General features: G+C 42.5%; 1 protein-coding gene across 3 annotated transcripts in view; it reads left to right on the top strand.

Annotated features, from left to right (window-relative positions):
• Positions 1-22,770, top strand: part of LOC131060147 (uncharacterized) — a 265,487-nt gene extending 242,717 nt beyond the window's left edge. For all 3 annotated transcript variants that reach the window (XM_057993261.2, XM_057993260.2, XM_057993259.2), the window contains one exon: positions 22,098-22,770. In XM_057993261.2, the coding sequence (XP_057849244.2) occupies positions 22,098-22,134 (37 nt within the window). In that variant the 3' untranslated portion in view covers positions 22,135-22,770. The remainder of the gene's footprint in view (positions 1-22,097) is intronic.
• The last annotated feature ends 1,621 nt before the right edge of the window (positions 22,771-24,391 follow it).

Below are 24,391 nucleotides of genomic sequence, written 5' to 3'. Positions count from 1 at the left end.
TGAAGGAATGTGATTTGTAGTGGAACACAGTCAAGTCCTTAATTGCCAAATGGGATTCTCAACTTCTGATAAAACTTAATAGGTAAAGAATCATCCCCCAAGTTGAAAATTTATTAACCTGCCCCAAGAAATGAGACTCTTAACATAAAAATTGTAAATATAAACTTTCAATTTTGTTTCTGATAGGTGATTAAGGCAGAAGATTGACTAGTTAATGCTGGTGTCAATCAGGTTACATATTCATTAACCAAGAGCAGAAAAATGGAGGAGTGGGAGTGGCTACAAGCCATCCTCATCAATGACATGCTAGCATAAGCTTGGGGGTTCCTTCTCCTATTTCCATACAATTATTGAATACAATTATGATTGGAAAATTGAATTTAAATTAAGGATAAAGCACAAAGATTTGGTGTTCCTCAGTGTGAAACCTTTTTTGTGGTAAGGTGCTCAAGTTAGTACTTGATCACTTTGATGTGGGATATATGATTAATGAGGAATGTTAAATTCTTCATGACACTCACTTGTGCTCTTTCATTATCATTTCCACATTAAGCTTTCTATCCCTCTGTAACTCAGCATTCACGGATGCTAAGTCTTTGTATTGATTTATTATTGCCACCAAATTTGACAAATGTTTGAAAATGCTTTCTAGATGGACGACTCTGAAATGATGTCTATGATCAAATTCATAATCAGGCAAGCTAGGAATACAGGAGAGTGTTGAGCCAAGGTCTCCTTTCAGAAAGTCTACATGGAAAATTTATAGTGATTGTGGAGAAAAGGTTTATTTGAATGGATAGAGAAGAAAGTCAACAAGGTGGTAGAAAGTGGATGAGGTGTTGTGGAAACAATACAAAGGATGAAAACACTGAATGATGAAGATAGTGGAATGTATAGCTCAAGACTTGTTAGGTTGGAAGCCTCAAGGAAATTCCTTGTCAAGCTACACATATTCGTTTTGAACTTGGTGATAACGGTGAGAGGGATTCCCATATGGACCCTCCATGCTTGCCTTGTATTAAAACAAGTCCCCACCAACTCCTTTGATACATGTGCAAATAAGACAATGGCAAATGATGATAGAGAATTTGATATACAAAGGGCCTCATTGTTAGAACAAACACTTAAATCCATTACATTCTCCCAAAAGAGAAGCTGGCAAATTTTTTGAATGTGTTTAGAACTAGGGATTTGATATTGGAGGAGCCTAACAAGCAAGACAAAAGCTTGTTTGATAAATTCCTATATGCAAGACATGGTGTAGGCCTAGGGCATGGAAACCCCTGCCTCCAAAGTTCAAACCCTCGTTGGGCCATTGAGCTCTCAGGCCTTTTGTGATGTCCCAGCCTAAATGTTGCGGTGGTGCGGATTCCCATTGGGTGTGTACCCAAGGCTGGGGCCCACCCATGATCGGGCAGCCATGTGTCCACGAGGGGGTTGACCTATGTTGGCACTTTTGTGGGACGAAAACCCCTCTCTTAACATTGTTGGCAGCATAGTATGTCGGGAATCAAAAAGTAATTAAGCAATTAGGAAGTACTTTATTTAGTGATGTAACCAAGGGTAGGTAGATACGGGTGCGATGGTTGTCCCTCGCACCCCCTTGGTACCTTTATATACCATGTGATGTAACTTGCCATGGGTATGATTATGAATGGAGTAGTATCTTTTCTATTGGTTGGCAATTGATGTTCACTGTGCAACTTAATATTGTGACTGTGCTTATGTGAATCTATGGCATTATTGTCCTGTGTTATGTATTCTATCTAGACGCATTAAATTTGTTCGCCCAAAGGGCAAACATCTACCATTGTTGCCGAATTAAACCTCGGAACGACGAGAGTATACTACATGGCACAACGATAATGTGCCAACCATTGAATGAAGGGAGGAGCATCCCTGAGGAAGACGATCCCGAAGAATTGTTTGAAGGGGAAAGGGCATTGACGGTAGACTTTAGGTGCATACTGCAAGCGTCCATTGAAACTCACGTACGAAAGGAAGCAGCACGAGAAGACGTCCCTAAGAGCGTTGTGTGGAGTGCCCTTGGCGTAAGTCCGGCGGTAAACCAATTGATGAATAACTTGCCCAACCTATTGGCACAAGCTTTCTTAGCCTTTCAAAACCGTCGAGAGGAAACATACCATGAGAACTGGCGGCAATAAATCTTACAGCAGTTTGAAGAGAGGAGCAGGCGAGAGGAGGAAGAACGTGACAAAAGCCGCCAATGAACCTTCAATCCCACGGAACGAAGGAATTGATGCCCGTGACGCTAAATAAGGACATAAACCGTGTGCCGAAGGCACAAGAAGAAGACGGGCACGAGGCAGCAACGAGAGCACTAAGGTTGGAGCAACAAGCCGAACGTCAAAGACGGCGGAAGAAACTTGCTGAAGAAGGAAGCGAAAATGGCAAGGATGGCTCGAGTGGCGAAGGCCGAGTTTTTGTGTTAATAGAAACCACTAGAAAGCGGTTGGGGGACCTTTACCTCACATTGGAAGAGATTGGCAATGGGAGTACGGTAGAGCCGCACACGCCATTTAGAGGTGTGGAGACCAAGAGAGAAGAGGAGACCGAGACCGAGAACAGAGAGGCGGAGGATACCGGTGCGACCGAAGGTGTCGGGAGGACACAAGGGCACGGTAGTAGAAGCAATATGTTCGGTTCAGGCTCATCACACCCTGGTAGTCAGAGTAACTTGGTGGGACCCTACGTACCAAATCTCGGCGGAGTACCTTCTGGAGGACTAGTGTCTAGAGAAGTTCCTGGAGGGCAGACTAGGCTGCAACCAAGAAGTGTAATGGCGAATAGGCAAAAGTTGTGTAATGTCCCCTTTTTAGCGCAACATGATATGGGGTGCCGTTAGCCTATTCTGACACGGTCCCGAAGGCTAACAAGGACATTGGGGGGATCCTGAGGTGTTTTGGCCTAGGTGTTTTCAGTTTCAGGCCAATCGGTGCTGCTTTGACTGGGTTCTAGACACTTACTATTTATAGTAAGTTAGTCTCCAAGCAGTGACTTGAAATTTTTAGTGTTTCCCTGGTTGGCATAATAATCAGTAAAAAATATTTGAAGGCAACAATGATTTAAAGGGATTATCAACAATGTTTTAATATTTAACGATAAAGTGTAAAGTTAAATTAAATATTTAACTTTATCGTTATATTATAAAGTTGGGAAAATAAAGTAATGTTTAAAATATTAAAAGTTCCCTTTAATGTGTACATTGTGGGAAATAATATTTTATTCTAAAATGTATTATCCCACATTTAGGAAATGAAGTGTTTGCATCCAGGAAGAAGATATAAATTGAGGTTGAGAGCTCTCTTTTGGGGTATGCTTGGATGAGATTAATGTTATGCTGTTGGATTTCGTAGAGATCTGATTATTGGGCTTGGAGGACGGAATCCCTCTCTGCTAGCATTCTCTTTGCTGTTGAAAGGCACAGTCAGGAGGATTAATGGTGTTTTCATTCAGGAAACACATTGGGCTTCATCTGGTGCTCTTGCATGAAGTTTTTACAAGGGTTTGAAAGTGCAGATTTGAAGATAGTGATTTTGCTACAGTACTGCGTGAATAGTGTTTTTGCTACAGTACCCCATGAATAGTGTTTTGCTACAGTACCACGTGAATAGTGTTTTTGTTACAGTGCCGCGTGAATAGTGTTTTTCTACAGTACTACGTGAATAGTGTTTTGCTACAGTGAGCGTGAATAGTAAAAATGCTACAGTGCCATGAATAGTGCTGCTATAGTGCTTAAACAATGTTGGTATGAAGTTTACTTGTTTTCCCTGCTGATTAGAAGTTTGGAAGGCTACCATTACATCTGCAGACCACTACAACATTCAATTCCAGGTTTTTTCTATCATATTTTCATAACTAAGCATTGTAATTGTTGAATACAAACCTGAACAATTGTTGCAGCCCATAAGGCAGTTGAATGTGCACATTTATATTGCAAATCAGTATTTAACAACAAATAAGAAGTTTCGGGTTATGCATATATTGTTGTATGTTTGTCAAGTGTTTGATAAAATGCCATGTTGATTATTAAGCAATTTAATTGATATCACATAGTAGTTTGCAAGTCTCTTTCATTGGGAAAATAGGGGTGGTCATTACAGTGGTATCAGAGCTATAAGTCCTGCCATCCTGTGGAGGTCTTACAGAGACTTTGGAACAACCGGATAGAGGGAAAAGTGTTTGACAAATATCAAAACACTAAAATCAGAAATTAATGAATTAAAAAACATGCTAAGCATGTATGTTTAAGCATGCAACAGGGGCCTTATAACTTCCGCCATACCAAAGCAAGATAAAACAAAAATTTGAACTCACAGAGTGAGCAGTCTAGTTCATCCGTGCAGGTGCACATAGAATCCAGTCATACAGACATAGAGGAGATATTATTTGATCAGGACAGCAGTATGGGTGACCAAGATGATAGGAATACCGGTCCAGATCAGGGGGAGGTAATGTTCAGACAGTTACTGGGTACGTTAGAGCAAGGGCAGCGTATGCAGCAGGAGCAAAATAGGCGAATGGACATGATGTTGCAGCTTATGGCTAGACAGATGGGCGTCAATATTAATCCAGGTGATGCCAACAATGGAAACAATAACAATGGGGGAAACGATAATAATAGGGGCAATGATAATAATGGAGGCCAAGGCAACAACAATGGCCCTGAGAATAACATTAATGGTAATAATGGACATGGCAACAATGGGAATGAGGCGGATAACTTTAGATGCGTTGCACGCCCAGCTCGAATAGCGAGCTCGAGACCTCTTCTACCCACCTTCCCACTTAGGGATCCAGTTCAACCAGTGAACGAACCACAGATTACTGAGTTACAGGGTCAGTTCAGGAGGGACTGGGAGGCTAGTGGACCCGAGTTTCAGGCAGATATTTCCCTCAGAGATTATATGGACCTGAGGATGAGACATATGCCTAGAGCAGGAGGGAGGAATCAGAATTTTGAGCTGAGAAAGAAAGTTGGAAAACTTTCCTTGCCTTATTATGATGCCTCAAGGAAGATGACCACACGAGCTTGGGTGCAGAAGGTAGATACATACTTGCAGCTAAATCCTATGCTTGAGGAGGAGGCTATCAAGTATGCGCCTATGCATTTGGACGGCGTTGCGCATGAATGGTGGCATCATGGCATGGTGACTCTGGGGCATAATCAGATTACATCCTATGAGGAATTCACAGAAAGATTGATTGAGAGATTTGACACTAGGGATCCCGAGTTACATTTCAAGGAGCTAGCACAGTTAAAATAGTGAGGTTCTGTGGATGCTTACATCGCCGAGTTTCAGCGTTTGTCTGTACTTGTTATTGATATCTGTCCTAGGAGATTGGTGGTGTTATTTTGTGATGGGCTTGCTGATCCATTACGTGGTTGGGTGAAGGGACATGATCCACTCACCTTAGCAGAAGCAACTAAAAAGGCACGAGATTTAGCCCCTTCGGTATACAAAGGAAAATACCATTCAACAGATTCTTCCTACCGCAAGGACAAAGACAAAAAACCATTTCAGAAAGAGTATAACAAACCCAAAGAAGGATCAAAAGGACTAGACAGTGAAACCTTGAATGAACTTCGAAAGAAGAAACTGTGCTTCCAGTGTAGAGAGCCTTGGGACTTATCTCATAAATGCCCTCTCAAGGCTAAGGCAAATCAAATGGAGTATTTTTCAGCAGAGGAGTCAGAGTCAGAGGGGGAGGATCAGCACTCCGATTCAGATGAGGGTAACACGATAGAGGAGAGCAACATTCCTAAGGATGATAGATCGTTGGCACGCTTGACAGGGGCCCAAAAGGTAATCACATTTAAGGTCAGGGGTACTATCCAGGGGCAGAAAGTGATCTCTCATTGACACTGGGGCTACACATAACTTTATAGATACACAGTTGGTAGCCAGGAGAGGCTTACAGACAGAGGAGCATGATGGTTTTAGAGTCATGGTGGCTAATGGCCAAAAGCTATTATGTACTCAGAAGGTTTCAAATCTTCACATTAGATTTGGAGATGGCTATGAGTTGGAGGATGATTTCTATGTTGTGGACATGGGAGATTATGACGTCATCCTCGGTATGACATGGATGGCATTGTTGGTTGAGTTCACTTTCAACCTAGCGAAGTTGGAAATGAGGTTTCAGCATGAGGGTAGGACTGTTGTACTCAGGGGACTTTCTGATGGGAGTTGCAGGGTAGTCTCTTTGAGGAGAATGGAGAGACTTTTTCGGCATAATGACATAGAGTGGGCAACAAAGTGCTTATTTATGTCATCTTCACCGGAGCCTCAGGTGAAGAGTCATCCACCAGATATACAGGAGATTCTTGACAGACATGCCAAGGTATTCAGTGATATTCCTCATGGGGTTCCTCCTGACAGGGGTGCAGAGCATGTTATTGAGCTCGAGGAAGGAGCCAAACCAGTGATGATCACTCCCTATCGTCATCCTAAGAAACATAAAGATGAGATAGAGAAGGCAATTAAGGAGTTGTTGGAAATGGGGCACATCAGGCCTAGCAAAAGCCCCTTTGCTTCAGTTGTAGTTCTGGTAAAGAAGAAGGATAGGACAATGTGCATGTGCATCAATTATAGGGCATTGAATAAGAAAACAATAAAAAATAGATATCCCATTCCTCGGATTGATGAGATGATTGATGAATTGCATGGAGCATGCTTTTTCACCAAAATAGACTTACGGTCTGGATACCATCAAATCAGGATGAGGGCAGAGGACATTGAGAAAATTGCTTTCCGGTGTCATTATGGTCACTTTGAGTTTATGGTTATGCCATTTGGACTAACCAATGCACCTGCTACTTTTCAGAGTTGTATGAATCAGGCATTTCGGGGACAGTTGAGAAGATTCGTCTTGATTTTCTTTGATGACATCTTGATCTTCAGTAGGACTTGGGAAGAGCATCTGCAACATCTTGAGGAGGTGTTGTTCATTCTAGGGAGGGAGTCATTGTATGCCAAGGAATCGAAATGCGAGTTTGGCATGACCGAGGTTCTCTACCTTGGGCATATCATTAGTACAAATGGTGTTCGGGTTGATCCCGAAAAGATTAGAGCTATAGTAGATTGGCCTACTCCCACGAACCTCACACAGCTTAAGGGGTTCTTTGGTTTATGCAGGTTTTACAGGAGGTTTGTTAAGGGGTTTTCACAGACTGCAGCACCTTTGACAGACCTCACTAAAAAGGGAGCCTTCGTATGGACAGAAGCAGCGCAACGATGTTTTGACCACTTCAAACAAGTGATGTCATCTTGTCCGGTTTTAGCTCTACCAGATTTCACGAAGCCATTTGAACTTCAGTGTGATGCTTCGGGTGATGGGATAGGGGCAGCATTGATGCAGGAGAAACATCCCATTGCATTCGAGAGTAGGAAGCTCTGAGGTGTTGAGAGGAGCTATTCTATCTATGACAGGGAGATGTTGGCCATAATGCATGCATTGGCCAAATTCCGATCATACTTAGTAGGTGGACGGTTTGTGATCAAAACTGATCACAATAGCATAAAATATTTCATGAGCCAGCGTGATCTTAATGATAGGCAGCAAAAATGGATCACTAAATTGCAGGCTTATGATTTTGACATAGAGTTTGTCAAAGGGAAGAAGAATGTGGTGGCCGATGCTTTATCCAGGAGACTGCATGTTTGCGCTCTAGTTGAGATTTCAGGGGATTGGAGAGATCGGATTATAGCAGAGTATGCAGGGGATACTTGGGCTTATGGGATAGTTGCAGGTACCATACAGGATGATAGGTATATGGTGTTGGATGGGTTGATCAGATTTCAGGATAGGATTTATTTGATTCCTACATCATTGTTCAAGGGGGAAATTTTAAGGGCGTTCCATGATGCGTCTACAGCTGGACATCCTGGGATCTTCAAAACTTATAGGCAGATCCGTGAAAGGTTTACTTGGAGGGGACTTAAGGATGATGTGCAGAGATATGTGAAGGAGTGTGCAGTATGCCAGCAGAATAAGGGAGAGCACACTTTCCCTGCAGGGTTGCTTCAGCCTTTGCCCATTCCAGATAGGAAGTGGGAAAGCATATCCATGGACTTCATCACTGGACTACCTAGAGTGCAAGGGCGAGATTGTATATATGTTGTGGTAGACCGCTTGACAAAGTTTGCCCATTTCTTCACTATACCATCTGCTTACACAGCAGCGCAGGTGGCAGACCTCTTTTACAAGGAGATATTCAGATTGCATGGGTTGCCCAGGTTTATAGTGAGTGATCGGGATAGCCGATTTTTGAGTGCTTTTTGGCAGGAGCTCTTTCGGTTGTGTGGTACGGAGCTCACACCCAGCACTAGTTATCATCCACAGACGGATGGTCAGACAGAGATTGTGAATAAGTGGGTTGAGGGTTATCTGCGAAATTATGTGACTGCACAACAGAGCGCCTGGGTGAGATGGTTACACATGGGGGAATATTGTTACAACACGACATATCATATGTCTATCAGGATGACACCCTTCATGGCACTTTATGGCTACGAGGCGCCGAGCTTTGTTGACATAGTCTTGGGGGATAGCAGAGTACCCAAAGCCCGAGATTCATTGCAGGATAGTCAGGACATCCTGAGGGCGCTCAAGGAGAATATACAACAGGCACATAATCAGCAAAAGTTGTATGCTGATCAACACAGGGTGGAGCGCAGTTTTGAGGTTGGTGACATGGTGTATTTGAGGTTACAGCCATATAGACAGTCATCGCTCAAGAAGAGCGGAGCAGAGAAGTTGAGACCCCGGTTTTATGGCCCCTATAGAGTCATTCGTAGGGTAGGTGAGGTTGCCTACGAGATAGAGCTTCTAGAGGGTAGCCATGTGCACAATGTGTTCCATGTGTCGAGGCTTAAGAAAGCCATTGGTCAGGGTGTGGTGCCTTCAACAGATTTATCTTCGTTAGACGAGGAAGGGAGACTAGTGCTGATCCCAGCTATTCTGGATGTCAGGGAAAGGACACTCAGGAACAGAATCGTTAAGGAATACTTGGTGAAATGGAGAGACCTGCCAGATGAGGATGCTACATGGGAGAATGAGCAGGTATTGCAACATTCAGGACCGAATTTGCTTGAGGACAAGCAATTTCAAGGGGGGCGGACTGTAATGTCCCCTTTTTAGCGCAACATGATATGGGGTGTCGTTAGCCTATTCTGACATGGTCCCGAAGGCTAACAAGGACATTGGGGGGATCCTGTGGTGTTTTGGCCTAGGTGTTTTCAGTTTCAGGCCAATCGGTGCTGCTCTGACAAGGTTTCTAGACACTTACTATTTATAGTAAGTTAGTCTCCAAGCAGTGACTTGAAATTTTTAGTGTTTCCCTGGTTGACATAATTATCAGTAAAAAATATTTGAAGGCGACAATGATTTAAAGGGATTATCAACAATGTTTTAATATTTAACGATAAAGTGTAAAGTTAAATTAAATATTTAACTTTATTGTTATATTATAAGGTTGGGAAAATAAAGTAATGTTTAAAATATTAAAAGTTCCCTTTAATGTGTACATTGTGGGAAATAATATTTTATTTTAAAATGTATTATCCCACATTTAGGAAATGAAGTGTTTGCATCGAGGAAGAAGATATAAATTGAGGTTGAGAGCTCTCTTTTGGGGTATGCTTGGATGAGATTAATGTTATGCTGTTGGATTTCGTAGAGATCTGATTATTGGGCTTGGAGGAAGGAATCCCTCTCTACTAGCATTCTCTTCGCTGTTGAAAGACACAGTCAGGAGGATTAATGGTGTTTTCATTTAGGAAACACATTGGGCTTCATCTGGTGCTCTCGCATGAAGTTTTTACAAGGGTTTGAAAGTGCAGATTTGAAGATAGTGATTTTGCTACAGTACCGCGTGAATAGTGTTTTTGCTACAGTACCCCATGAATAGTGTTTTGCTATAGTACCGCGTGAATAGTGTTTTGTTACAGTGCCGCGTGAATAGTGTTTTTCTACAGTACTGCGTGAATAGTGTTTTGCTACAGTGAGCGTGAATAGTAAAAATGCTACAGTGCCATGAATAGTGCTTAAACAATGTAGGTATGAAGTTTACTTGTTTTCCCTGCTGATTAGAAGTTTGGAAGGCTACCATTACATCTGCAGACCACTACAACATTCAATTCCAGGTTTTTTCTATCATATTTTCATAACTAAGCATTGTAATTGTTGAATACAAACCTGAACAATTGTCGCAGCCCATAAGGCAGTTGAATGTGCACATTTATATTGCAAATCAGTATTTAACAACAAATAAGAAGTTTCGGGTTATGCATATATTGTTGTATGTTTGTCAAGTGTTTGATAAAATGCCATGTTGATTATTAAGCAATTTAATTGATATCACATAGTAGTTTGCGAGTCTCTTTCATTGGGAAAATAGGGGTGGTCATTACAAGTTGCCTAAATTGACTGGAGATGGGAAGGAAGACCCCGTATGGCATTGTCGTACATGTGAAACGATCTAGTTGGCCAATGTAGTGATGGACAAGGCTGAATGGGTGGTGTAGTTCCCTGCCACCCTACGAGGGGTAGCCATCGATTGGTATTTTGATACCGATAAAATGAAGATAGGAAGCTGGGACGAATTACATAAAGCCTTCGAGATGGAGTTTTGACGACTCAAGGACAACAATGAAATAGTCGCGGAAATCCTGAGTACGAAGCAAGGAAAACACGAGACAATTAGAGCATATAGTCGGCGATTGAAGGAACTGCTGGGAAATATGGACAACCAGCCGGGGGATGGATTATAGAAAAGGTGGTTCATGGAGGGTTTGAAATCGTCCCTTAGGAAGAAAATGAAAATTGTACCACCCACGTCCTATGAAGAGGCCTATAACCACGCCATGGCCCTGGAAAGTGAAGGTAAGAAGAAAGACAAGTTCTCTGGTGAGGAGGAATCCTTGGATGGAAGTAGCAGCGATGAAGGATCCAGCCAGAAGGTGCAAGCCCTCCAGAAAGACATGCATTGCATGATGAAGGAATTTAAAAGTATGAAGGGAAACACAACCAAGAATGAGGAAGTGTGGTGCATAGAGTGTAAGGAGGAAGGTCATAGAAAAGGCAGCTGTCCTAAAAAGGCCTTTTGTGAAATTTGCCAAGTGTTGGGACACTCCACCAAAGAGTGTCCCTACAATATGAAGACACGAGGGAATCAGGTACACTTCATCCAGGAGCAGCCGTCACCATCCGTTGCCGCATCCCAACCTCAAGCCAACACCACGGCATCATCTGGCGATTACAAAGGTAACCGAAGGGGAGGAAAACGCAACAATAATAGTAACAATAACTGCAGTCAAATACAGTATGATGCCAAAGGACGACCAATGATTCAGTGTCGGGCCTGTAACCAGTGGGGACACTTTGCGCGGGATTGCGAGAAAGAGGAAACCCCCCAGAACTTGTGCAGATGGTGCGGTCCTAGAGACCACGACGACACAAATTGCCCCAAGCCAAGGGTTAATCTTCTCAATATTGAGAAAACGGGCAATGATATAGAAGTGTTGGCAATCACCCGTGCTCAAGCCAAGAAGGCCACTTATCCTGACGCTCGTACGGAGAAAGAGAGATTACGGAAGGCAAAGGCCGACATTGAGCGAGAGATGACGACAGAACGACGCAAAAATGCAAAGATGGTGAGTACCTCATCCTGTACTGAAGCAGAAAAGAACATTATTGGGCAAGTCTTGTAGATGGAGGTGCCGATAAGGGTGAATGACCTTCTGGACACAATGCCACAGCTGAGGACCGCCATTCTCAGCACCGTACAAAGCACTGCACACACACCTTCAGGTGTGACCCAGATGGAAGTCTCGGTCAAGCCTTAGGCTAATCCAATGTTGTTGGCCTTAAATAGTGATCGGCATCCTACGGTAGTGGAAATGGGAATCCTCAGGACTATCCTTAAGGAAACCATCATGGATGGAGGATCTGGGGTGAATGTGATGTCGGAGGATACATGGAAGAAGCTTAGGAAGCCGACACTATGGCCACCCACATTCAATTTGGTGGGAGCAGACCCGCATGGTATTAAGCCACTCGACACCCTGATGGCCCAGCAGGTGACCATTGGCACACAACCCTTCTTATTGGATTTTGTGGTAATCCCACTTAAAAAGGGCTATGATGCCATCTTAGGGAGAGGGTGGTTGGTCACAGCAAAAGTGAATCACAATTGGAAGAACACCCTCTCCATGGAGAAAGGTGGGCGGAAGTACATTATTGATCTAAGGACCCAGGCCGTCAGCGAGGAGCTCACATCATCGGACTCTGACTCAAACAGATGGGAGTGGGATTCCTACGAAGGCAAAGACAAGATGGAACCAAATAATGAAGGAGTGCTTGAACTCGATGGCTGCTCGGAAGACGACATGTGCTCATTGGATGGACTCTTCCATTGGCAGATGGAGGACTATGAGCTGTTCCAATGCAACATGCTCCAGATAGAAGAGCCCAATGAGAAAGGTGTTCCCACCAGAGTACGAAGAATACAGAGAAGGGGAGGCCCAAGTGGATGAAGCTCCTGCACATCAGTTTGAGAAAGACAAACCTACTAAGTATGAGGAGTCCAAGTCGAAGGTGACCAAGCTCGGAAAGGAGGAAGACCCAAAAAACATATTGGTGGGGGACGATTGGGATCCTGTGTTGAAGGTAGAAGCTTTCAATATCTTCTTGGAGTATAAGGATGTTTTCGCCTGGACATATAAAGATCTGAAGGGAGTGCCCCCCGAGATGTGTGTACATCACATTCAACTGGTACCTAGAGCCCACCTGGTGCGGAAGAGGTCGTACCGGATGAACAGAAACTATATTGCAAGGGAAATTGAAGAAATAGAGAAGATGTTGGAAGCTGGCATCATCTTCCGAGTCCAGACTAGCGAAAGCGTGTCTCCTATTGTCATCTCCTTAAAGAAAGAGGCCAATCAAATCCGGATCTATGCCGATTTTCAGTGCTTGAATGCAATCACTATCAAGGATCCTTTTCCCATACCTTTCACGGATAGCATATTGGAAGAGGTAGCTGGTCACGAGATGTATTCTTTCATGGATGGATTTTTAGGTTATAACTAGATTTCCATCGTCGAGTAGGAGAAGCTCAAGACCACCTTCATGGTGGAGAACAATGTGTATGCATACAACTGAATGCCATTCGGTCTATGCAATGCATTGGCAACTTTTCAAAGGATCATCCTGCACATCTTGGACAAGATGACTATGGGAAACTTCAAAGCTTTCCTCGACGATTGGTCGATTTACAATGCACAAGGCACACATCTGGTAGCCCTAAGGGAATGCATGGAGAGATGCCGAAGGGCAAGATTGGCACTCAACCCTAAGTAGTGCAGATTTATGGTGCCACAAGGCAAACTGCTTGGGCACATTGTTTGTAAAGCAGGGTTGAAGATAGACCCTGATAAGGTTCGGGTGATCGGGGAAATGGAGTCACCCACAGATGTCACAGGGGTAAAATCTTTCTTGGGTCACATTGGTTACTATAGAAGGTTTATAAAGAATTTTGCTCGGATATTCTACCGCTTGGATAAACTAACTCGGAAGGGTGAGCCGTACTTGTGGGGGACCTCGGAAGGCGAAGCTTTTGAAAAGTTGAAGACCAGGCTGGTGGTGGCCCCTATCCTTGCATACCCCAATTGGGACAAGGAGTTTCATGTCCATGTCGATGCCTCCAATTTCGCAATTGGTGCCACATTAGCTCAAGTGGGTGACCATGCAGTGGACCATCCAATCTATTTTGCGAGTAGATTATTGTCTAAGGCTGAAAAGAATTACAGCACAACAGAGCGAGAGCCTAGGAATGGTCTATGCTGTGCAGAAATTTAGACATTACCTTCTGGCAACGCCATTCACATTTTACGTGGACCACCAAGCACTTATGTATCTGGTCAATAAACCAATTATTCAAGGAAGGATCGGCAGAGGGTTGCTCCCGTTGCAGGAGTTTACATTCACTATCATTGTGCGACCTAGAAAGAGCCATGTGATAGCTGATCAACTATCAAGGATAAGGTTAGGGGAGCCGCCAGAGGGAGTTAATGATGAATTTATGGATGCACACCTGTTTAAGATCGCAGTACTGCCATCATGGTATACTGCTATCGGGGAATATCTCTCCACCTCCGTGTTTCCGCAAGGTATGCCACCTAGAGAATGAAGGAAACTTGTGTTAAGAAATCGTACATTCTAGTTAATGGATTACTGTACAAAATGGGGCCCGACCAAGTGTTGCGTTGGTGTGTGATGGAGGAAGAGGTGCCTAGCATTCTGAGGGAGGCACACGAGGGCCCTGCGGGAGGCCATATGGGACCGGACACTACTACACGAAAGGTGCTACTTGTAGGTCTATGGTGGCCCACGCTGTATAATGATGCCAGAGAATGGGTAGTGGGTTGCGACACGTGTCAGAGAGATGCGAAGCCGCTGAAAAGGGATTTCATGCCCCTCAACCCCTCGCATGCTTAAGAGTTATTCAAGCACTGGGGGTTGGATTTTATTTGGCCACTTAAGGCCAACCGTGCCAGGAGGTGTCGCTACATTGTGCTAGCCATGGAGTATTTAACCAAATGGGTAGAAGCACGAGCCTTGCCTAACAGCTCGGCCTTGAGTACTACAAAGTTCATTTATGAACAGATAATCACACGATACGACATCCCCATCCAGTTGACCAGTGACAGGGGTGGACACTTTGTGAACCACATCATCAAACTACTCACGACTGAATTCAAAAAATTTCACTCGTTGTCTAGCCCTTATTACCCACGAACCAATTGGCAAGCCGAGGCTACCAACAAGATTCTAGTCGGAGTGATCTATAAGTCGTGCAGTGCCGAGGGAGAAGACTGGGAAGAAAAGTTACCCTCTGTTTTGTGGGCCTACCACACCACCTACAAAGTGACTACAGGCCAAACGCCATTTCAACTCATGTACGAGTAGGAAGCTGTTGTGCCAGTTGAGTTTATGGTGTCAAGCCTCCGTATTGCAATCGAGAACAGACTGGGGGATATGGAAAGCTTAAGAGAGAGGTTGCATGTCTTGAACAAGTTGGATGAGAAAAGAATGATGGCTCAGTGGGCTACAAAGACAGCCCAACAAACGAGGAAGTTGTGGCATGACAAGCACTTACAGCGAATGAGGTTTGCCCCGAGACAACTGGTGCTGAAATATAATGGGCACAATGAAATTAAACCCAGTAAATTCAAAGTAAAGTGGTTAGGGCCATATAAAGTTCGAGAGGTGGCCGAAAACGGGTCGATCAAGTTATGGACGATAGATGGTCGCGAAGTGGCGGAGGCTGTGAACGAGTCCAAATTAAAACCATATCATGAGCATACGCGACGGAGTAACCCAGAATCCTCTCGTGGAGGTACTTAGAGTCTTTTTCTTGAAAAAAAAAAAAAAATCGCAGAAAAGAATCCACCATACGTTAAGCACCGTACGACAATTTCAAAAAGTGTCGTGCGGTATAGACCACCATACAGCGGAAAGATTGAAAACTCCGTACAGCGGAAAGCATCAAAACACCGTATGGCGGAGAGGAAAGACAAAACATACGGTGGGGAAGGCATTTAAAAGCGCGGACATTTGTGGAGATGCATAATATGCGGGAGAGGTATAAAGCAAAAATCAAAGGCTTATTTCCATATTTTATACCGTACGACGGGGACCAACAAAGAATTTTTAATATAGCAAAGGCCCCTCGTTTTCTCACAACTATCGATATCTCCGACCGAAGAAGGCAGCCGGAGTTGGATGCAGAAGTAGGGGTTGAACCATGAATACCGGGAGGGACTTTTTAAGTCGAATAGAGCGTGTTCTGATAGCACTTTGCAAAGGGGAAGTAACCACCGTACGGTGAGGCAAGTGGAGGTGTGTAGGCCTCAGCGGCGTGAGGTATAAGGGGAAGGCGACATCCAACGAGACTCGAATATTCGAATACGCTCCCCTCACTCTTCTCGTGGATTTCGATGATCCCGTTACCAATGATCGTTCTACACTGATATTTCATTGGTTGGCTGAACGATTGTCAATTCACCAATCGACGGAAGGGTTGTCGGGGGCCACCTCTGGCAAGAGTTGGTGGCACGGACAGATTTGGGGTAGCGTTTGCCGGAAGTCACATATTGAGGGGTAACCACATGCTGAAATTGTTTCCCTAACCCTATTTTCTTTAAACTTTAAAGGCACAAGAGACAAAAGAGAAATTAGTTAATGGACCCCAGAGGAGGAAAGAATTGGAAAAGACAATTGCGGCAGTTACTTGCTACAGTGTCGTCACCCTCTGCCTACTAGAAAGCTATTCGGATTTTGCCTTCAGGTATCAAAGTAAGGGGCGGCATGGGAGACAGCAGCAAGAGTAAGGCACATAAAATAAGACCGAAAGTGCAGATACAAATGGCGCAAAAGACGAGGTAACCTTTGAGATAGTCACGTTCAAGGGCTTGAATGGGGTTGATTGTAGGAAGTGGTGGTTCGAGACACCCCACGACGATGCCATTGAAGCAATTGAGACATGCACAGGTGCATTGGGCTATCCAGATGCCAATCTTTTGTATTAAGAATTTTGAGGTACTGCTTAGAAGCATGATCCACACCTATGACAAGCATTAGCGACAATCAGTGTTCGATTATGAACATCACCAGATTGTGGTTTCATTTGCGGCAAAGAAATTTACGAGAGTTTTTGGCGTTCCAGGGTCTCAAGGAAAGAAAATTGACAAGAATCAGAAACCTATTGCCGACTTCAAAGAGACGCTCTTGAAGTTAATGTGTCGTAGCGATCTTACGCAGAGGGAACAGGATAGCTTGAAGCATGCAAGCAAGGGTAGAGGGCTGAAGAAGACTTTTCTACACGAAGGGGAGTGGAAATGCCTGTTGGATGTATTGAAGAATCGTCTCACAAGGGCAAGTAGGGCATCCGACATCGCCATTGCCCAGGTTGTCCTCATGAATGGACTAAGGAATGGGGTGGTGTATGACTAGGCATCCCCCTTGGCGGACCGGATGGACGAGTTTATGAGGCTGCAACATCACACATTTTACATGCCCCACCATGCCATACGATTATTTCTCGATGCGGTGCGCCAACAGATACCACCAGAGACCTAGGATCTTCTGGTGCCGAGCGGTAGGGTGGCTCTTGACCAGCCACCTATTTTTTATTGGACCCATTTGGATATCCTAGGGCTAGGAGGTGAATTGCAGACAGGGAAGAAGAGGAAGCGGCAGGTGGTGGTTTCAGAATTTGAGTCCGACGCCGACACGAATGGGGAGGATGGCGAAGAGAGTACAGAGGCACTGTCCACTGATTCATCCCACGCCAGCAGGGGGAGTTTCCGAATGGTTGGTAGAGGGGGAGAGCTTACAGAGGAGATAGATACCACATCCTCCATCCCTCTTGTTGAGATAGTTGTTGTCACACCCACCTCAGTCGTCTTGTTCACACCTACACCGTCATCTGGGAAGAGTGAGTTCATCCAGCCCACACCACCTCTTGGTGCCACAACAACTTCTATGTCGGTACCAGGTTTTGGGCAGTTGAGAGCACCTGTAGACATGACCCCGCCAAGCATGAGCACGACATTGGTGGGAGTAGTAGCTGTCGGAGCTGTTGATGGAGGGACAGAGGATGCCATACCCAATGGGGAGATGGAGGGAGGCATGGCAATCACAGTAGTAGGGTTGGCATCGTGGGGTGGAGCGGATGTATAGAGTGGCACCTCATCCCAGGCTGAGATGAGGGGTGGCACCAGTGGGCGCAGCCCTTCTTTCCCCACGTCGAGAGTTGCCAGGCCCTCATGAGGTAGTAGACCTAGTAGGTGACAGTTCGACGGAGGACATCAAGGTAGTGGAGCGAGACCCTCCACCCATGAGGGAGCCGGTGATGAGTCCCCGTCAAGAGGAGGTGGTACAGAGTCCTCGACAGGAGTTGGTGGAGAGTCCCCATGAGGAGGCCCAGGATATAGGCATACCAACATCTCCCGAAGAAGGCAATGGCACGGAGTTAGAGCAGTATCTGGTTGAGATGGCTACTGGAGCATGGCGGATTATAGCTTCTGTGCGGTCACCAGGGGATGTGTGGACAGAGAGGCAGATTGAGCAGTTGTTAGAGTTTGTGGGTGGGGGTTGCACCCAGGCATTTGCCCAGTGTTTTGAGGCTCGAGGGTGGCCCACCACAGGGACTCTGCGAATGTTGGAGGAATGGGGCCTGCAGGAGCAGGCTGGGGACACTCATACGTAGTCCCTGATGAGGCACGTGGAGTAGACCTTCAGAGAGACATATTATGAGCTTAGGCGTACACAGCATATTGCTCATGGCACCGAGGTCTAGCGACAGGCAGTCGTGACAGTGGGGGAGGAGTTCGCTGCTTGACTCCAACAGATAGAGGAGTCGCACAAGGAGCAGTTGGCTTGGGAGAGGGCCTCGCGAGTGGCGAATGAGAGATCGGAGAAGGCTGCCTTGGTTGCACAGCTGGAGGAAGCTCGAGAGGAGAGGGCTATGTTGGAGAGTCGTCTTGCTAGTGCCTTGGGGATGGTGGATAGGAAGGATAAAGAGGTACCAGAGGTTGCGATGATGGTGAAGACTGCTATGGAGAGGCAGATGATTGCAGAACGAGACTTGACATTGAGGACTGAGAAGATCTATGAGCTACGGGGACGTCTCACAGCCACACTGACACTTGCACGATCGACATCAATAGTGGCATCTCCATCAGGGATGCTTCCTCAGCCCCATTCTCAGTCATGATTTATTTTTCTGTTGATCATCCCATTTTGTTTGTGTCGTCAGGAGACGACCTTTTTGTGGGGAGGGGATGATGTTGGCGGCATATTGTATGTCTGGAATAAAAAAGTAATTAAGCAATTAGGAATTACTTTATTTAGTGATGTAACCGAGGGTAGGTAGTTACAGGTGCGACGGTTGTCCCTCGCACTCCTTCGGTACCTTTATATACCATTTGATGTTGGGTACGATTATGAATGGAATAGTATCTTTTCTGTTGGCTGGCAATTGATGTTCATTGTGCAACTTAATATTGTGACTGTGCTTATTTGAATCTATGGACATTGCTGTCCTGTGTTATGTATTTTGTCTGGACGCATTAAAACTGTTCGCCCAGAGGGCAAACAAACATTGGTGGGCGCCATTCACCATTAGTCCACCACCACAGCATTTAGGCTGGGACATCATAGCCCAGCATGTTCCGCAAGACTTGACCTTGAGACCTCGGCTTTGATACCAAGCAAGTTAACCACTAAGCCAAAAGCCCAGACTGAGTGAAAGAACTCAGCAATGCAAGTGCAAAGATTAACACGTTCAAGGTAATGACAAATGAAGATAGTGCAAATGAAAACTACAACTACAACCTTGGATTTCCAAATTCCTTCAGATGAACTTCTATGGCAAGTTTTCAAGACTCACTACTACCAATATCGGAAGAGCATAACGAGGATAATTGGCGAGGAAATTTTTTTCCCACAGGCAAGACAAATCATTTTCCCATCTCAATTGGTCTCTATTTTTCTGTATAATGCCTTAGATTTATTGCAATCCTTGTCATTACTAGACATAATAGCAAGCAAGGTAGTTAGAGATAGTTTTCTTCTTGGCAACAAGCTACTTCTTTTGGTTCAACAATATGACCTCTAGAAAGGCCAAGCTCATATCAGGGGTCTATCCCCTCGTCATTTCCTTCTTAATCGGCATGCTTACATTTCAATCTATGACAATATAGAGCATGCTTTGGAAATGCAAAGCTTCAGATACATTCAGCATGCATTAGAAAGGCATAATAGAGTTCTCGGGCAAGATTTGACAGAGAAAATCCTAGAAAAGGTTAATGCGTTGTTAGTATTGCTAGGCCATGATCATGTGGAAGTTGTAGTACCTCCTGAAGAGCCTTCTATTGCACAAGGTACTTGCACCCAGGGTAATGCACAACCCCCATTTCCAGATCTTAACATACCACCAACGATGGCAGCTACAGAGGCTGTCAATGACACAACAAGCACCTCTAATTTGCCGCCTCAAGAACAATAAGGCGAGAATGAGATCAACCCACAAGCAATGGAGGAGTAAAATATAGGGTCATTTAAGTCTTGTTCCCAATTTTGATCGAAAGAGAATGGGAGCAAAAAATAGTTGACACAAACTATGAATAGGATAAAATAATATGCTTAGGAGTTTAAATTTTGATATTTGTAATCAAAGCAAAATCTAGCTAATAAGAGCCTTTGGTATTTCCAAATACTTTATATTATTAATATATATCAAGCTTTTAGCCTTTTGATTTTAAAAAAAAATTACATTTATAATAAACATACAAAACTTTCATAAAGTTTGTAAAAATTTGTTTATAATTTGTGAATAAAATTTTACATAAATTAAAATTTGCATGTTTACATATATTTTGTTTAATTTATTTATCATAATTTCTTTTTTAAAAATAAAATTCTTTCAAAAAATCACTGCAGAATTATCTTATCAAAAATATAAGATAAATCTTGCAGCCATTTTTTTACAAAACTCTATTTAATAAGATTTATAAAAAAATTAAAGAGAGGTGACCCTTGGGAAGTTGGTGCTCCTTCAGCAAGGATCGTGCCTCTTCAATCATGCTCCATCATAACCAATTGTTATCATTGATCGCACCTCTTCATGCTTCATCCATCGCTGGTGTATAATGACTAATTATTGCTGTCTTGCTGCTGTTTACATATTTTATTGTGATTCCAGGCTGATGTAAACCACTCAGATTACTGCTATAATTAATTATTTTTCTGTTGCCAATGAGTTCTGGACTTCATTCCTTTTTTTCCACTTTTTCCTTTCCCCTTATATCCTTCCACTTAATGTCTTTAAGTACCTTCTTTATGCCTCTTCACAAGGAAGGCGATTCTTCACAAAGGTCGGCATCAAAACAATAGGGTTTTAATTTATTTTAAACACTAAACAGGTCGGCCCCTATATATTTAATTTTACTTTAATTTTTTGATTTGTTAAGAGGGGTGTTTCCTCAAGGAGTCGGGAAGCAAATTGATTTGTTTTAGGCGGGGCATGACAGGAACATGCTGGAGCCCAGGAGCTCTCAACTGATTAAAAAATAACCCATTCTAAATTTGGCTGGAATCAGTGGATTTACTTTTATTCATTTGATGAGTAATGTTGAAGCACACTAATTTCTCAGACGATCGAACAAAGTCAACAGTGGAGTCTTTGTTAGTGGTACAATTTTCAGTGTTTCACTCAAGATATGGGTGAAGACTAATTAGGTTTTGTATTTGATGCAAAATCTGTACGACAGTATTAGTTTGTATAAATTTCATATTCTTTTGCTCATAGTTTAAAATAAATTATAAAGTGTAACTTCATTTACTAGGTTTTAATTAATCTTTCAAATATTAATTTTTATATATTATTTTAAAAATCATTCCCAAATTCTGGGATAAAAAAATTGCAGTTCCCGAAACTCATTCCCCTGGTCCTCCATTCTCTTGCCCCATAGTCTCTATGGAACACAAGCTATTCCTGAGCTTTTTCTTGGTGTCAGTAACTGTACCTTATATCTGGGTTAAAACCAGAATAAGCAATTAGAATTTGCTATTGGGCTGGCTTAATGTTTTCGGACTCTAGATATATCAGTAACATTATTGAATTTTAAACCGTAATTTTTTTTTGAAGGAATTTTTTGATTCCTGCTGAACTGTAGAGAAAGTAGCAAACATAAATTTGATATGTAATTGTTTTCTGCTACTGCTCTGGTGTAGTAGAAAATATATCAAATCATAATGATCATTCTTTTTACTTTCCAATACTACTTGTTACTTTACTATTCTTTACATGGCCTTTAAGTGAATCCTTTAATATGGAACATTCAAATTTTCAGTAGCATTTCATTAGACTGGCTGTAATAACTCCGAAGATATTTTGAACAAATGTAACTCAAATTGGTGTTCGACCAAGTAAGAAATATAATCTTTGTTTAATTAATTCCTTTGCATAGATGACATCATAAGATGCTTTCTGCTGCTTCCATGAACAGGTCAAAGAAACGGTTGAAGAGAGTATCTACAAGCTGAACAGTAGCAAGCCAGTTGATCTTTCAGGAACTTTTGGCAACGTCCGCAAAAAAGACCGATTTTCACTTACCATCAAAGACATAGATTCACTTTTTTCATGTAGTGGACTTGAGAAAACACATGATGAAAGTACAGAGAATTCTACAGAGGTGTACCCTACAAGAGACCTCAGAGATTTGCCCCCAGCTGTTGCTGCTGCAATGGCAGCTGAGAGTAGACACAGACAGGCAGCGAAAAATGGCATATGAGCTGTAGTGATAAACTATAAGAGAAGTGCAACCTCTCTGTCTCAGGACAGATGAATTGTAAATTATTATGTCCAGAATATCCACCAGTATAGATATTTATATATATTCTGTACAATGTTTCATAGACATTTGTAAAGTCATATTTCCATGTTAGTTTCCTGGGTTTTTAAATCCTTTATTCATTCATACAATGATTGATTAATTTGCATTGGGCCAGCAACTAGATCTTCGTATTATGGTACCGATAAATGCAACATTTATCTTTTCTTATGGTATTTACCCTCTGTTTGCTTCTCAGCAATCGAATAGGGAATTTTATTGACATTGAAAATGTGGTCTACATAAACCTCTTATTTTTATTCGAAGATTCTTCTTTCTTGTTGTTGTAGTAGTAAAGTATTCACCATCAACTAAACTTAACCTGGTCCAGGTATTGTGTGGGGAATGTTACACTGGTTAGCTTTAAGGAGTCTTGTAATAATTGGTCTTTCGAATTTGAAAACTACAAATCATTTAGTTATTTGATATAGGAGCACAAGTCTTAGGGTGAAACCTCTTTTGCTGAGAGCTAAGGACCAAGGGTTATTTATTCTATCAAAGTTGTCTAGAGCATAATCTTGTCTCAACCCTTTAACATCAGGGGCCTTGCACTCAGCAAGACTTGATCTCAGGTATACTCATTAGAACTATTCAACTTCAGTAGTAAACCAAGAATCCTTTGACACATCTATAGATTTTAAACTATTTAAGACACTTCACATTGAAAAACATGATAAACAAATTTTGTTTCACATGAGCATCGTATATAGAAGATATACGATGTGAAAAGTACTTAATCTCATAGACCAATAAAATAAAAGTTTTTATATATCACCAAGATAGAAAATGGCGAAAAATCTTACAAAAATTCTATAATGCTAATGAAAGCACAAAACCTGCCATGTATTCGTAGATACTTATAATAAAAAACCTGCAATGCATTCATAGATACTTCGAATGATATTATTTTTGATGAGGAAAATAGAGCATGTTGTATGAGAGAAGACTTGTTTTAGGGACATTAGCTTGGGGCCATGCCCACTTGATTTACAACTTGGGCACTCACAAGTTCTCCTTTTAAGTGATAATAATCTAGCTTTTTTCATAATAGAAATAGCCTTTCAAGATAATTATCTTGAGGGGTTATATAATTGATATACCTACAAAGAATAACAATGATGATCTAATCATAAGTTAATTAAAGTATATGATTAACACAACAAACATAAATTAACATACAATTGTCTCGAGTTCTATATTGGGATTTTTTTAAGATATTTTGATTTGTGTTTTTTTTGTGGATATTATTTTTTATGTAATGGGTAATTTCTTATGTGTTTATGAATATTGATTGGTATGTTTATATTAGCGTTGATTTAATTATCTAGTATTAAATTAAATGGATTATGTAGATTATTATTTAATAAATACTATTAAGATATGTTTAAGTTGTAATGATGATAGAAACAAATATTGATGTGAAATTGAGTTTGGTTCATAGATTTTGGGACAATCATTGACAATGACATAACAAAGTCTTCAAGTGACTTAAATTAAAGCTCTAGGGGCTACTATGGTTCCAACTTCACCTTTAGTCTTGCAAACAGGTCTCTAGAACCACTCAAAAATATTCAACAGTAAGGAGTTCTATTTTTTTATTTGACTAATAGGTAAGACACTCTTGTAGCTTATCGCTGCACTTCGGTACTTGGTTCGCTAGCTTAGATCACTTTCAAACTACTCCATATGCCTCAAAACACCTTGAAATTCTTTGCAACCACTCCTACTCCAATACCTCAAAATGAAGAGATTCAAACATTAAAACTAAAGATTAAACACCCCAAAATTCCACACATGCCAAAGCAAGAATAGGTGCTACTTGCAAGGAGTGACTTGCTAGAAAAATAAATGCTGAACCAAAACCCACATATTATATATGCATCCTCACCACATAGCCATAACAAAACCTG

The sequence above is a fragment of the Cryptomeria japonica genome, chromosome 7 (genome assembly GCF_030272615.1).
Source record: "Cryptomeria japonica chromosome 7, Sugi_1.0, whole genome shotgun sequence".
In the NCBI taxonomy this organism is placed as follows: domain Eukaryota; kingdom Viridiplantae; phylum Streptophyta; class Pinopsida; order Cupressales; family Cupressaceae; genus Cryptomeria; species Cryptomeria japonica.
Note: the sequence above shows the minus strand (reverse complement) of the source record. Positions and strands in the feature narration are given on the sequence as shown.